The 16,036-nt window shown below is 41.3% G+C and overlaps 1 protein-coding gene across 1 annotated transcript in view; it reads right to left on the reverse strand.

Moving 5' to 3' along the window:
• The window catches only part of ISM1 (isthmin 1), a gene marked incomplete at its 5' end in the record, with an annotated part of 54,369 nt that extends 38,333 nt beyond the window's left edge, over positions 1-16,036 (reverse strand). Inside the window, one exon of the mRNA XM_006036791.3 lies at positions 15,938-16,036. Within this exon, the coding sequence (XP_006036853.2) occupies positions 15,938-16,036 (99 nt within the window). The remainder of the gene's footprint in view (positions 1-15,937) is intronic.

Here is a 16,036-nt window from a genome sequence, read left to right on the forward strand (position 1 = left end):
AGATATTTGTACTGGTTCACCTGGCCCAAACTCTCATACAAATGAGAGCAACATCCCCTTGGCCTCATGTCAGCTAAGCTTCCAGCCAGTTTGCCTTCATCCACCCTCCAAGCTGGGGAAGGTAGGGACATGACAGAAGTGTGCAGAAGCATAGTGGGTATGGGTGTGTGGGAAATCATTGCCTTTTTAATAAAGCAGCGTTGAGCAAGAGGATGACAGAACTGAACACTGCAAATAAAATTCCCTACCACAGATCTGTCTGTGTAGAATGAATGACTACCCAGCACCACCACCTGGGGCTTCTCCAAGGAAAGAATGAGGCTGTTTGAGAGCAATCCCATTCACCAGTTCCAGAGTCCACAGTTGAATAAACACAGCCTTGTGGTCAGAGGTATCTGGCTGCCGACAGCTCAGAAACCACCAGCATGAACACCTGCTCTTTACTCATCATATGGAGAGGACCGTACACCACATTGACAAGAAACTTTGTGACTCGTGATACTCCCTGTTCTTTTCACACAACTGTTCCTGATCAGGAGGACAGGTAGGACTCAGTATTCAGGGATAAGGACTGCTTATCTGAGAAATGCTATAGTATAATCTGCTGAATGAGCTCTGCTTCCAAAACCACTTGAAACACCTTCCTCCCCATCATGTTTTAGCATCAGGAGTTCAATCCAGTTAAGGGACATTTACAAGTGTGCAGGTGTTCCCTTTTTACATACGGTATGTAGCAGCCCCAGACATGCCCCTGCCTACATCCTGATCAGCACCTGGAACCACTAGCACCTGGCATACTTTAAAGCAGCCTGGAGGCAGCTTTAAATTAGAGATGGGAGACTGGCCCCCAAGATCAGGTAAAGACAAACATAGGCTCATAGGAAAGTAGGGTGGAAAGGACCTCGTGAAGTCATCTAGTCTAGCCCCCTGCTCAGAGAAGGATCATCCTTGACTAAACCATCCTAGTTAAACATTTGTCTAAGCAGCACTTGAAAATTCACAAGTGTGGAGATTTCACATGGTATTGTTTCTGTCACATGGTACTGCTTCAGTCATTTGCCTGCATCTCTCCTGAGCTGCACTGTGTCCTCTTTGGGAAAAGAAGAGGATCTAAACCAACAGCTCATTGTACTAGCCACAAGGTTCATGGATCCAAGTTGGAGGAGCAGATTAAGACTCTCCCTGCACTTCTACACTTCTTGTAACTAGCCAATCAAGACTCCACTAGTCATGTCCTATCCGAATGAGCAATCATATTTGAAAAGAGGTCAAAAACAGAGACAGTAGTTGACCTGTTGCCAGTGGTCAATATCTGTTTCACCCAACAGAATAACTTCACTAAGTTTTTTAAAAAAAATAGTTGTGAACAGATTTTTCTAAATTTAGCAAAGAGATTAGCAGCCCCATGTCAAGCTCAGCATTCTGGTCTGAGTTATTGTTGAGGGAAAAGCTAAAACCAAGCACGGAATGTTTCAGAAGATCTTTTTTTTGGAAAGATGAGCAAAATTAAGTGTGGTTTATAAGGTGATCCTGTATGTAGTAACCCTAGCCACACAGCACAAATTTATGCTCAGTTCTAAAAAATGAATCATGAAAATACAGTTCTGATGCACTTCTTACAAGAGTAAGACAAAAAAAAAGAAAGAGCATTGCAGGGTGGACTCAGTATTTGTAGAAGACCAAACAGAGCTCAGAGTCCCAAAGGATAGGATTTGCTGCTCAATCCAGCCTCATGCAGATATGTGAATGTGACCACACACTCCCCCATTTCCTCTCAGGGGATCAGTTAAGTTAATGGAGCAAGTCAGACGAACTTCGGGGCTGTCTAACTATTGGAAACATCTCAGGATCAGGTCCTATTCAAAAGTAGATAGAAATCCATGGCACAAAGCCAACATAGCTGGTTCTACTTCATCTGGGATTGTGCTTCATAGAGGAATCCCCAGATGATCTGGATCCACATATTTTCCTTGCATTCATGCTCATAAGTGCATTTCCAGATATTCATCCAAAAGCTAAACGTTGTTGGTATCAGTAGTATGTACAAAAAAACATTCAATTCAATTTGGCTTCCATATCAATTGCACAATGCACCAGAATAGTAAAGTTTATATGAAAAAGGCAGCTATACAAATGTTGCCAGGTCCTGCAATTTTTATTCTGATATTCAAGAATATCTTCAAGATCCAACTCCTGAAGACATGTTACATAAGATTCTCAGCTTCCATGTGTTTCTCTGTTCTTGTATGATCATGAAGCTTGATCATACAAGTCACCAAAGTATGCCATAATGGTTCAAAATTTAGAAAGCAAATAAAAAAATAAAACATGATATCCACCAATTTTTACATATTCATAATTTAACAGCTATAAGGATGGCAAGTTTCAGTACAGTCACAGAATACTGTCCCCTGCTACAGAACTGTATAACAGAATCCAAGTTTCCATTTAACAAGAAAAATTCAGCCATAGGACACAAAAACTACTAGACTCAAGACTAGCTGAAACAATAACTATTACAGAGGTGTGAATGTCTTGTGTTCACTCTGAAGCCTAAGTGCACCAGTGTTTTATGTTGTCAACACTTTTTTTAATGCTGTTTATACTGGCACTCGCCTTAGTCAGGCATTGTGAAGAGACAAGATTAAACACTGGAGGGAAACACATTCTTCTCCAGCACAGGGCAAAATAAAACATGCAACTGGATTGGTGCATGCATACACACACAGACTGTTCAAAAGAATTCTATCCAAGTTTTATCCATTCATACCAAAATTAGATGCTACTTCTAATTGTAAATATCCTTCATAACAGTCCTTTTCTTTTGTATACTTTGATCAGGAGGGCAATAGCTAATACTGTCCACTATTTATATAGTGGCTAAAAGCTTCAGAGCATAACCAATTTAACCACTTGACACCTTTCATACTATAGTTTCAGTTTGTTTGAAGACTCAGGTAGATACCATTTCACTGACCACCTTCAATTCCAATTTAGAAAGTTTTCTTCACTTATATAAAAGTTAAAAATGTAATCAAAGTTTTCATTCTGTAGCACGAGACTGAGGAAAAGGTATCTTGCCCCCTCAGAACCAGAGACTGCAAGCTAGTCCGACTGCACTCCTCTAAAGGAAAGCTCTTATTGTACTTTTTTTTTTTTTTTTTTTTTTACCTATGCTCATCTCCTGCAGCCAGTTAAGAATGTATATAGGGTAGACCTCTGATTATACATGGATTGTTCTCTATAAAAATCGTAACAAATGCAGACTTGTTTCTATGTTATGGAGGTCCTAATCCTCCTCCTCTGCCTGTGCTCTATTGTTACAACATCAAAGACCAACTGCTGGCTGAGATACAGTCAATATGAAAAGGGCGACTGGCAAATTTACTGCTTGACTTCATTCCCTTTAAATGGAATAGGCACCATGGCCTTTTTTCAAAGCCCAATCAGAGACATATATCTTCTTTATAGGACATCATGTACAATAAAGAAAAGCTATAACTTGGAAAAAAATAGAACACCTTTAAAAAATCCCATGAGGTGAACATTCCTTTATTAAAATATCACTGTGGTTACATGTTTTCAAATGCTTATTGCATTCTATAGTACCAAAGGTCTCTGATATACATAACTATATTCACAGACTAACTGGGTTATATTTTAGCTAGGCTATGTATGCATGCCTAATATCTGGCTGATTTCAAGAAAACAACTCATAAAAAGTTCTCTCTTAAAACAGAATGTTCATGCTTTTCCAATAAAGTGAAATGGCAATGATCGTATTGCATGAATCAACTGATTGTTTTGTTACCATCTGCTCCATGCAAGGAATATTTATGGAGTTCCTTGGTCAAAACTAATTTTAAGATGACTGCAAATGGTAGCCCAACATCTATATCACATCTTCTATTAATAAGTAATTGAGTGCATCTTAGTTACTGGCCTCTAGAGACTAATATTTACAGATACTATGATCATGTTAAAAATGGGAACACATAATATAGCAACACAGCAGTGATATAAATCTTGGATTTTCATCCCAAGAGAGGAAAATTAAAAAAGGATGCATAATGGAGGCAGAATCCAATCTAAGGGATGATTTTGGCATGAAACTGAAGCTCTCTGACAAGTAAAATCAGTCAATACCAAGTCACTCTGTATTTTTTTTCTGTTTAAACAAAAAGTTCTCTCTCAATGCAAAAGGGCTTGTAACTTGTTTTAAGTACTCAGATATTAACTTAATTATCTACCCAGCTGATGTGTAATACATTACATGTCAGAAGAGATAACTGATATACATGCAATAGCATTTTCCTGAGTTACTGCCTATTTCTAGGCCAGTGACTATAGGTGAACTTCAGCCTACCTTTTAGGAAAACATCCCGTCTTTATTTTTGTATTGCCAATGACAGGGCATTCTTAGCAATCTGTGTTAAGACATTCCACAGCTTAAATTACCGTTGCAAATAAAAATGCAATCTTTATTTCAAGCATAAAGTTGTCATAACAACTTCAACTCCCACAGCTATTGGATTTTATGATACCTTCAAACTACTAGATTGAGTAGCCGTCTATTATTAAGTTTGTTTCCCATACAGGTACTTTAGAGTCATAAAGTTGCCCCTTCACCTTGTCTCTTGAAATCTAAGCAGATACAGTTCTTTGAATCTTTCATTAAAAGGCATGTGTTTCCACCCTTATATTGTTCTGAGCTCACTCCAATTTTTCAGTCTCCTGCTTGAACTGTGGACACTAGAACCAAACACATTCCATTAATGGTCACAAATGGCCACATATAGATGCAATTCTCTTCCTGCTCTTACTCAGTAGTCCCCTGCTTATACCTACAAAGATTCATCTGTATACTACTGCTATAAAATAATAGTTTAACCTGGACTAGCAGTAGAAAATGCTAAGTTTACCAATGGTTTCTAAAGGGAGGAAAAAATGAGAGCTCTATCATTGTCTTTAAGAGGCACTCTAGGCATCCTAAATGACTGCATTATCATGGTATTCTCTTCTTTGACCCTTCCAGTCTGCTACCTTTCCCTGTTTGTTATCTCCTCTTTTCATCTCCAGAAGAAAGGGAAATAGTGGGGAAAGGAACCTCATCTTCATTGGTCTTATGCAGCACAAAGGAGCATGAGGCTTTAAAGAGCATGACACCACATTCACTGAAGACAATTCGGAGTCTGTTAACTATAGTGTACTTCAGTAACCACTGCTAGGCAGAAGGCTGTACTTTATCAGGACTTTACTTGACAGAGGCTCCTAGTTCTTTTCCCCTTTTGAGGTTTTCTGAGGTACTTAAACTGGCATCTGACATTAGAGTCTAGACACTGATAACAGAAAGCCATGCTGGTAAATGGATAAATAAAATATTTTCTAAGTAGAATGGTAATCCCTTTTCCACTGAAAAACAAAAAAGCAGGCTAGTCTGAGGTCTTTCAGTGCTTCTGTGTTAATGCATAATAAAACATACTAGATAGAAATGGATTTATATGATCAGGAAGGGTCCAGATCCCCAAGATCCTGATGTTTTGTTTTTTGATGCTTTGCATGTACAATTCTGCAGAAAACCCAGTTGTGAGGTACCATCAACTCTAACACACAAAGATTAAAGAATACGTTCCGCCAACACTTTAGCTGCTCTAAAAGCATATTGCAACAGAAGTCAATGGATCCAAGTCAAAGTAGACTAGTTGAAGGCCTAGCCTGTAATGTACCATTGTACATTCCAGATAGGTTCTAATCATTCTTCTCACAACTAAGAATGACTTGATAGGAAAAAATAAGGTGGAGATCCTACATAGGCTGGAAAAGGCCCCAAAGACTGTTTCCTACATAATCTTAGAAGTGAACAACTACAGACCTACAATCATTTTGTTGTCTTGCAACGTTACTAGATGAAAATACAGGACCCACTTCTGGGAGTGTATTGTAAGACAGAGAAAGACCCAGGGAAAAAGGAAGCCTAATGAAGGAAGAACCTGCCCTATAAATAGCCTCATACCACTGATAAAATATGAAGAAGTGTTTCCTCGACTGACTGAAGTAGCAAGACATCGGGTTAAACAGCAGCATCTTGATTTTCTTTGCAAGTCATTTGTGTTTCAGTATTACAGTAAAACAATGCTGAAATTGCTTTGCTCTTAAACAATGGATACATGATTTACTGATTTCGCAACTACCTCCATTTCCTAGAAATGCAGGTCATGTAATTTCTTTGTTATGTTCAGACTGGCTTGGGTTTTGGCCTGGCATTTTCCAAGCTCAAAACTTATTGAATTAATATTCCCTTGGGCATATTTGTGCCAGAAGGCAACATAAATCACTGCATCATTTGACATTTTCTTTAGCACCCTGCTTGCACACTTCATTTTCTTACTCTGTTAATACTTCATTATTCATATTGTGTCAGTGCTCAAAAGATTCCATCTATGAGTGGAGAGCCACAAATATGGCCCATGCCTCAGAGCTTGCAGTTGCATTTTCAAAAGTATTCAGCACTGACCTAACTCTGCTTCCACCAAGTTTAAGGGATGCTTGATAAGAAAAAGCTTTGGAAAACTGCACCTTATAGTTGAAGCGTATAGTGAAAGATTACACATGGATATAGCAAAAAGCCAAAGCAAATTCTAGGTAACTGCAAGCATAGAAGAGTAAGTCAGAAATGACTCCACCTTTACCTTTGGTAAAGCACAGTGCTAAAGCTTATTATAGGCAAACCTGTAAAGCTATGAGTTGCAACTGCCAAAGGCTTGAGAATTACGGTTTCAATTATTTTCAGTACGTGAACACAAGGAAACAAGAATATTCATCATAAAAATCCCTTGAAAAGGTCTCAGCATCCAGAAGCCGGATATTCAACTCGAGTATTTTGCTTCTTCTCACCATTGCCCAAAATAACGTAAAAGAAAAATACTGAAACCTTTAAAACTATTTCCTACCATGTCATTTTTTCAAAGTAGGGAAAAAACAAGAAATTGTTGCTGTGTACATCTCTAGAGTATTATGCATCTTTTTGGTCCGATCAGTTTATTTTTTCCTTATTTCCTATTGCACTGGAAATGTATCGCACATATATTCATAGCTCAGTTTTAAATATCTTTCCTTGCTACATGAACTTGTTTACTTGACAGACTTCTGAACAAGTAGAGACAAGATACCACTCTTAAACATCTAGACTGAGCTGACAAACAGATTTAATAACCCATGTAACTGACAATGCTCTCCCTTCTTGTGTACATTTAAATTTCATAATGCTACAAGATAATATTCAGAGAAACTTCTATATGTAAAACCTTCACTGTAGAATTTTTTCCACAATATTTCCTACTTTTATGATTTATTAATATTTAGATTTCCTAAAAATGCTTAAGAGACAAAGGAAGCACAGTTGAATTCCAAAAACTGGCCCTCAATTTAAAATAGCAACCAGGCTGGTTAACCAGAACTCTGTGATGACATGAGCATGCCAGAGTAGGGCAAGGTGTTGAAAAGCCTGGAATTCTGAATGTGCAAATGGTAGGGTTGGGTGATCTATTAACAGATCATCACATGCATATTGAAGCCATACTGGGGAGCACAAGGAGATCGTTCTCCAAGGTAAAACGATATCGAGCTCTTTGGGGTCATAGGGATCAGCAGCAAAGCTGCAACCCTCATGGGCAGCTGGTCTAAATAGGGTAATGTGAGCATACAGAACACTGACAAAGTGGACTAATTGTGAAAAGTTTCCCTCATTGACCCCACCCCTGAGGAAAAGAAAAAGTTGTTTGTAAAAAGCGTTTCTTTGGTTTGACACAAAAATCACATTTTTTAATGTTGGGAAGAAAAAATAAAGTCTCTTACAATATTAAGGTATTTAATCAGAATCAGCAATGAACATTTTTCCCATTACACACACAGTGAACAAACTGAAAAATGAACAAACTGAAAAACGGCCTTAAGAGTTCCCAACAGCCAGCAGTAACAAGTGATAATGAAAAAGTACATATGAAGAGGAAGGAGGATAACTGTGATACAAAAAGGAGGGACAACACACAGTGACTGAAGACAACGGAAGATGGAGAAGGAAAACATAAAAAGTGAAGGCGAAACCCAAAACTGGAAAAAGGTGCCTACTTCTTCCTTTACACCTCCTTTAAGATTTCAAGTAATGAAAGACCTTGAAACAATGAATTATTTAAACAAAAACAAACAAACAACCCCCCCCCAAAAAAACCCAAACAAATCCACACAAGTATTTAAAAATCTCTCCCCACTACAAACAAAATACTAGGTTAGCTTTGAAATTATTGGGACCTACCATAGGTTTAAAAAATTCATCTTTGTGCTCTGATGAAACAGAAGGTGCTTTGTTTTGGTTTTTAAACAAAAAGTCAGTCGATGTAGTGTTCTTAGATGTTCCTAGGATGTCAGCTACATTGAAAGCCACGGTTTATCCACAGAACAAGAACTGTTATACGTATTACTCCAGGAACACCACAAAAGTGTACAGACTTAGAGTAACCAGTGTTAGAAGTGTGACGGCGCTTTTAGACTGTGAGATCATTCATCCCTTTGCTTCTCCAGTGCCACTGTCAACAAGCATGATAATTAGTGCCAACTGGGATAGTGGTTTGTGTCATCAGCATTTACTTTCTAGGGACTGGACTCACACCAGGCACTCCTTTCACATACCATCAGTCACCTAACAATAGTCAGAAAGCCCAAAGACATACTATAGTAGTGTTATTAGCTAGAAGCGACATGTTCAGAAGGACTGTGAGGAAGATAAGACAAGATTTTTGCTTCCTTTTGCAAGAGATGAGGGGTATGGATGTACATGAAGAGGTAAATATAAGTAGGGCTTTACTGCATGTCATCTCTGTGCCTACATAAACACTCTTACCTTGCAGTAAGTGGAAGCAAACATGCAGTAGCTTAGTTCTCCTTGATTGATTTCTATGTGAAGCAGCTGATACACTTAAAGGCTTCCATCCCCTTTTATCCCAAGGCAGATTATTTGTGTCCATACCTATGAAATCTTTAGCTTCACATAATAAGGACTAAGAGGGGATGACTGCTGTCTGTGAATGCATGGAGGGTAGATGACTAGGAGAGAGCCCATATATTTAAAATGAAGGACAGCGTTGGTACAAGACCAAATGGTTATGAACTAAGAACCAACTCTAAATAACTCTGGGCTGGAAGGTTCTGGAGCAGCCTTCTAGAGCAAAAATCTAACTGCTTTTAAAGTGGAGCTTGATAAATCTGTGAATGGGATTATACAGTGTTGTACCTATGACAGCAGGAGACTAGATTTGGTGACCTAGGAGGTTTCTTGTAGCCCAATGTTTCTAACCACATACAACAGATGTTTCTTAATGCACTGTGGGAAGGTGCTCAGATATCCTGGTGATAAGGGAGAGATAAGAACCTAGACAGCACAGAAGAGTGCTCTGAGCAGATGCACTTTATCTGCCACCATCAAAAAGGCACCCAACAAAACCATATCCTTTAGGATGAACAAGATACCCATTAGGACACAGTCAGACATCACCACCAGAAGTTATTTGACTCTTTGAAGTATCAGCCTGTCTCATTCATAAAGCACCTGTCCAATAAAAAGAGAGAGAGAGAGAGAGAGAGAGAGAGAGCGAAAGAAATTACTGGTGTGATCAGGCAAGTCAGGATTAAGTGTCTCTATAAACATATGATGCATGCTTCCTTATCAGTTGTCCTATTTAATTGTCCAAGAGCTGCCCAGAAGACATAAATGGAAAATGCTGAGATTTTCAAAGTGAATTTTAAAGAGAATTAGACATTTAAACAACATAAATTGGGTTGCAAATGCATAGCAGCTTGGAAATTTTCTGCCTTACAGTCCCCATAAATAAGCAGCTTGAGTCTTATTTAGATCGGCAGGCCAAGAGAAGAGCTTTGAATAGGCAGCTATGTATCTGAATAGTGATCAGGTTGCCATTTGATAAAAATCTTTTTCCAAAGGGCAGTGAAAAGCACAGAAGTTACAGGCTTATACACCTATGAAGTGATGAAATATATCTTACAAATGACAACAGGGAATATTTTATCTTCCTCCTCTTTTGCGGTGGAATCTTTGGGCATGTGTAGACGAAACGGGGGCCCTAAATTGAGCGGTTCCTGGGCTGTGGGGGGGGAGGGGCTGGTGCTTCCCTCTGCAGCAGCAGGGGCCCCCTGCCAGGCAGCACCCACCCACAGGCACCCGGCTCGGATGGTCCCAGGGGGCACCGCAGCTGCAGAGGGAAGCACTGTACACCCCACGCAGCTCAGGCAGTGGGTGAAGCCTGCTTTCCCTGGCTGCTGCCAGCCTGCCTGCAGGGCTCCCTACAGAACTGCGGAGCTTCATGGAGCCCAGTGCTTTGCTCTGCGGCTGTAGGAGCAGCAAACTAAAATTCTTCGAGAGAGTTTTAGTTTGCTGCACCCCAAGTCATTTAAGGCATATTACGCTGCTGAATTTCCTACAGCAACTGGAATTAATGCACAATATGCTGCCAAGGCGTGCAAAGACAGACACCATTGAAGTGGTGCAAAAGCATTAAGCCCGCTTTAAAGTGTTGTGCGCACATATCCCTCGTTTTGTCTACACATAGCCTTTGAGAGCAAATTAGGGGCCAATCCTGTCAACCCTTACTCCCATGACTTGCGAAAATAAAGATTATCCACATGAAGGAGAACACACTGGATCGCACCTTATCTGTTACAGCAGTGGACTGTGCTTCTCTTTTCAGAGCTTGGGAAAGAAAACATTTTAGACATAAGTTAATTGTTTAGAGGGGCAGTGGGGGAAGAGAGCTTGAAACAAAGCTGTTCTCTACTTCTCAGTTCACAGCAATAAAACCTACCAATTCTCTCCTGGTTTACTTGAGTGTTATTCCAGGAGATTGCAATAGTATTACACCAATGTAAGAGTGAAGTGACATTGAAGTCAATTTGAGCCTGGGTGGTATTAATAGGCAGGTGTTGCCCATGGCCCTGTTATTGAGTTTATAATAACTCTGCCTCAACATGTGGGCATTATTCAGATTTAAAAGAATTCTTGCACTATTGTTTCTCTTCTGATGGGGTTTCCTGGCACAAGGAAGATCTTGTAATCAGCAGAATGGTTTACTTTGCCTTTACCTATCCATAGTAAAATTCTTCAGACAGAATTTTTTCTTCAAAAACTGGACACTAGTATTTTGGCTGATTTTTTTTTTTATATAAAGATGGCCCTTCTACTGTCTTTCTCTGTTTATAGATACCAGTGATACAGTGTAAACAAAATGCTGAGACAATAGCCTGCCTATGTTCCCAATTTCTCCACCACTCAGAAAGGAAAGTACCAAGATCTGTTACCACTTGGTAGAAGATAGATAGGTATGAGACCGAAGTGTGGATACCCTCTCTAACTACGGTATTATGAGCTATCCTTCATTGCTCTTTACAAAATTCCAGGAAATACTCTGCAGGAAATACTATTTATAGTAGTATGATGGTATTTACCTTACAATGAGCAAATGCACTCTAACTTCATAGAGGTTGGAACGGGTAAAACAATAAGGTTCACCACTGTGTGACTCCACTTTTATGATAGTATAGACACCAAGTTACAATAGCATAAACTGCATTGGTGGGCCAGGCCCACTGCCTCCCTCAGAAGCACAAATGTTATCTACCATTACTGATTCTACAGGACACACATACCAAGCAGGAGCATCAAAGGGCACCTATACATGTGACAGAGTGCTGCTCCAACCTGTGCTAATTAGCATGTGATTAATCCAGTCTGCTGAAGCACGCCAATTGGCATGCTCTAGCAGCCTCGTTTTGTGTATTCAATGTCCCCACATTTCAAAACGGTGGTGGAGGCATGTTAACTGTCACTCATTGAATAAGCTTTAGTTAAAGTGCCCCCACCGCCATTTTGAAGTGCAGGACGCTGAATACACATGACGCTGCAGGCACTTTAATTAGAGCAGCACTTATAGCTGCTTTAATTGAAGTGCCTCCTCCTCCACTCCGGAGCATGTGTATAGACACCCAAAGTGACACTAACTGGGGTTGAATCTGTGTCATCATCCCCCCACACCCAAATGATGCTTCAAGAGCATCAGGATCAGCAGAGGCACAAAGTGATCCAGATGGCTGGAAAATGTAAATGTGATTGTGTGTATTTACACAAGCACATGGGTTGGGAGGGTAGGGGAGGGAAGGTACCAAAGATAAAAAATGAGAGAGGAGAGAAAAGCAAATTGTTTAATTTTAGGGTAAAGTTTTATCTGAATTTCTTTCATCTACCAACCAAATTAATGGTAAGGCTTAACTTAATTGGAAGGCAAAGACACACAAGAAAGACGTCCTTCCAGAAATATGGAATTTCCACCAGTATTTGCAAGGGGAGTGGGGGAGGGAGGGGAAGAGTAGCTCCTTCCCCACAGAAAGAGATCAACTTAATGCACTTTACATTTATGTAAATAAAAAAAGATAGGCTATATACATGCAAGCACACATGCACCTTTATGCATCATCTGCAAGTCCCTAGTCCCACATTAAAGTTATAGGCCTGATTCAGAAAAAATTATGTGGAGAAGCACGTAAGTGCTTCCTGAATTGGGATCTGAACCATCGGACTTTACTCATAGACTATCATCATGTGCACACACACGGTCACGTTTTGCCCATCTTCTTCATGCATACAGTCCTACTGAAGTCCCATAGGTCACGTGCACATGTGCATGGATGTTTGGTTCCCTGGGGACAACCAACGGCAGCGCACCTTGTTCACTGCTAGTTGTCCTTGGGGAACGCCTATGCCCCACGCCCTCCAGCACAAGGCAAGTTATCCCAGGTAGGGTTGGGGAGGCTGGGGCTACCAGCCTTATCTGGGGTCCTGCAGGCCTCCCGGGGCTGCAGCAGCAGTGATCCTGCCACATGGAATCTGGCTGGCAGAGGAGTGTGGCTCCAGTTGGCCCAGCTCCAGTAGTGAGCGGTGTGCATTGCCCCTGCATGTGGTGCTCTGCTTTTTTGGTTTTTTTGACACCTGGATACCCAGGGGTCAATCCCCCCCCTTCCTTGAAGCGTGGAGAATGGCTGAACATGCGCTATGTGGCACCACAGATGTCTGTGGTGCCACATGCCTGCACTCATCTGGATGCAGCAATAAAGTCTATATTTAATGCTGATCATTCTTATTTTTTCATAACTATAAAATTCATCCTCTGAATGATACTAGAAATCAGAGCAGTGTTTACAAATCCTCAGTGGTAATGACTTTGGTATGCCTGCAGGCTTTGATATAAAACGTGCCTGGTCAAAGTTACATTTCCGAATAGTGGTGGTATAAAAAGATCTTATTTGGATATGCCAATGTGTGACATGCAACAGATTTTGTTACACAAAGTGTTTATCTGATATTACTCCATTGTGTTATACTATATTCTCCCTCTTCACACCCTTTTTAAGGCTCCAAAGGAAAAAAATAAATAAAGGAAGGTGTGAACACTGCCTGATTTCTAAGCAGTTGCCACCTTTCCATAACCCCCAAGCACACAGGATGACAGAAATGCAAACTAAACAACTCTGTATATCAACCAACCTAAACAGTGTGTATATCAAGCTGAGTTCTGTTACATCACATATGGATTTTATCAACTAGTAAACCCCCCCCAAAACCCCATGTAAACAACAGCAACCTGATTTACTACCATTTGTTTATAACAGATCTGTTTTTGTGTAGTTGTAAGTACCCCTTCAGCATTGATTTTTCACATGGGAATGCAGTAATGTTTGCTGCTCCCCAACTATTTGTCAGTCTGATTAATTTAACAGCTCCACATCTTTCCTGAAATTACACAAAAACTGAAGTTACTAGCGTAAGCTTAAAAAAGCTTGAGATGGGCATTCTGATATCTTGCATGAGACCATCTGCCTACTAGTATTATGAATAGCAATTTTTTTAGAACAAGTTACTATATTTTTGGCTACAAAATGAATCCCTGCAAACGCCGAGAGCAACTGACTGATAAATTTTCCATCTGTTTAAATGCTCATTGTAGTTCAATACACTCTGTGCTGTTAATGTCTGTTACAGAGACACAAGTCACAAATATATAACTGCAAAATCAATTCAGTAGGGAAGTATATAAACCTCTTTTTTTTGCTACAAATGGCAACACAAGATGAAAATAGGAACTGGGCTGCCAAAACTATCACGATGTTTACAAAGACATAGACTTCTTTGAACAGATAACTTTATAAAACAGAATAGAGATACTTCTTGAAGTCAGAAGTCAATAGGTTTTTGACAATGGTTGGTCAAATTGATACCAGTAAGAATTTCTGGAAGGGATGATTTTCCCTCTTTTTTTCTCTGCCCTGATGCAGTCTTCTCAACAAATTCCTTTGGGAAATGGCATCACCCAGAGTCCCCATTTGTCCAGATGTTTCCCTCATTATGTTATTAGCCTGTCAAGAAAGGCAATTGCAGGGTTATTCTAATGATTGAAAACACCTCATAAAAAAGAAAGAGCCCTCTCCAAATTTACTTTTCCACAGAACATCATTTTTAAGGCAGCCCATGGACCCATGAGGAAAGAAAGCATCATTTATAACATCTTATTACTAGAGAGGTAGTTAGCCATGTTAGTCTAAAGTCTGGCTGGAGATGCACCTTATAGACTGACAAAAATCAGAGATGCACAAGCTCTCCCAAGTCCCAGCTCAGTTCATTGGATGTTGTGAAAAGACATGCACAGAGCAGTCCATCAACAGAGTGCCCTGAAAATCAAGACTGCTGCATGTGCATCCTTTCACAGCTTTTGCTGAACTGAGCTTGGACTCACAAAAAGCTTGAGCATCTCTGAGTCAGTCAGTCTATAAAGTGCATCTCTGTCCTACTCCTAGCCAGAGATACCTTCTGCCATAGGCACCAACTTTGGTTTTTGCCAGTGGGTGCTTTTTTAAAAAAAAATTTTTAATGTGTTCCTGCACTAAGCCCAAAAGAGGCTGTGCATTACTTCAACCCAGCTTGCCCGACATAGCTCGTGGGTGCTGAGCACCCACTAAATTTTTTTGGTGGGTGCTCAAGCCCTGAAGCCCCCATGGAGTCAGTGCCTATGTCTTCTGCCTTATTACTAGAAATCCTGAACACCTTAACAAGGCAGAAATGCCAAAGGAGCGACAGACAGACCTGCAGCCGACCCAGGAAAATGCCATCGTGGGCTTTTTGCTCAGCCCTTATTCGAGCCCACTGAGGTCAGTGAGTTTTCCTCACCAGGGCTTGCTCTAGCAACCTTCCACACAGGCTTCCTGGGTGAACCACTACATCTGCCCCATCTCAGCCAGCAGACTCAAGCACCCCCCACCAGGATGCTCAGGACAGCTGAACAGGACCCCTGCACATAAAAATGTGAATCAAGCCCTGATTGCAATTCAGTGACATTCTGACATTGCCATCAGCCAGGGCACCCACTAGAGTTGGGGGGGGGGGGGGGCAGGAGGAGAAGAGAAAGTGGCACCCACCAGACCCGCGCTGAATGCCATTTTCTGTCAGGTCTCTGCCCACCGGATCTGCCCACACGTGCATTCAGATGGGGGGGAACCCCCCCGATGCATGAATTTTGGGTTGCAGCGGTGCTGGCCTCAGGATACTCCCTGCACCCGACCAGCGAAGGGTGACTGTGCCCCAAACCTAGCCAAGAACTCCCCGCGAAGTGGTCCAAAGAAAAGACATCACACCTCCTGCGAACCCCCTGGGCTGCCCACTCTGCATCACGAGGGTCACCGTCCGCCCGGGCTGTCCCAGACGGGTCCTCTTTGCTTTGAGCCCTCGAGGGCCAAGCCATACCCCGCTCTCCCCGCACGCAGCACACGCAGGTGCGCTCTCTGCTGGACTGGGGAGCCGGCCTGCAGAGGGGCCGCGCTAACTCACCTGGCGCTGGGCGCGGGTGCGGTTGGCGAGGGCGGGCGGGGCGGCGCCGCGCAGCACCGTGATGTGCAGCGTGAGGAGCAGCAGCCCCAGCAGCAGCAG

Source organism: Alligator sinensis, unplaced genomic scaffold (assembly GCF_000455745.1).
Source record: "Alligator sinensis unplaced genomic scaffold, ASM45574v1 scaffold1174_1, whole genome shotgun sequence".
Lineage (NCBI taxonomy): Eukaryota > Metazoa > Chordata > Crocodylia > Alligatoridae > Alligator > Alligator sinensis.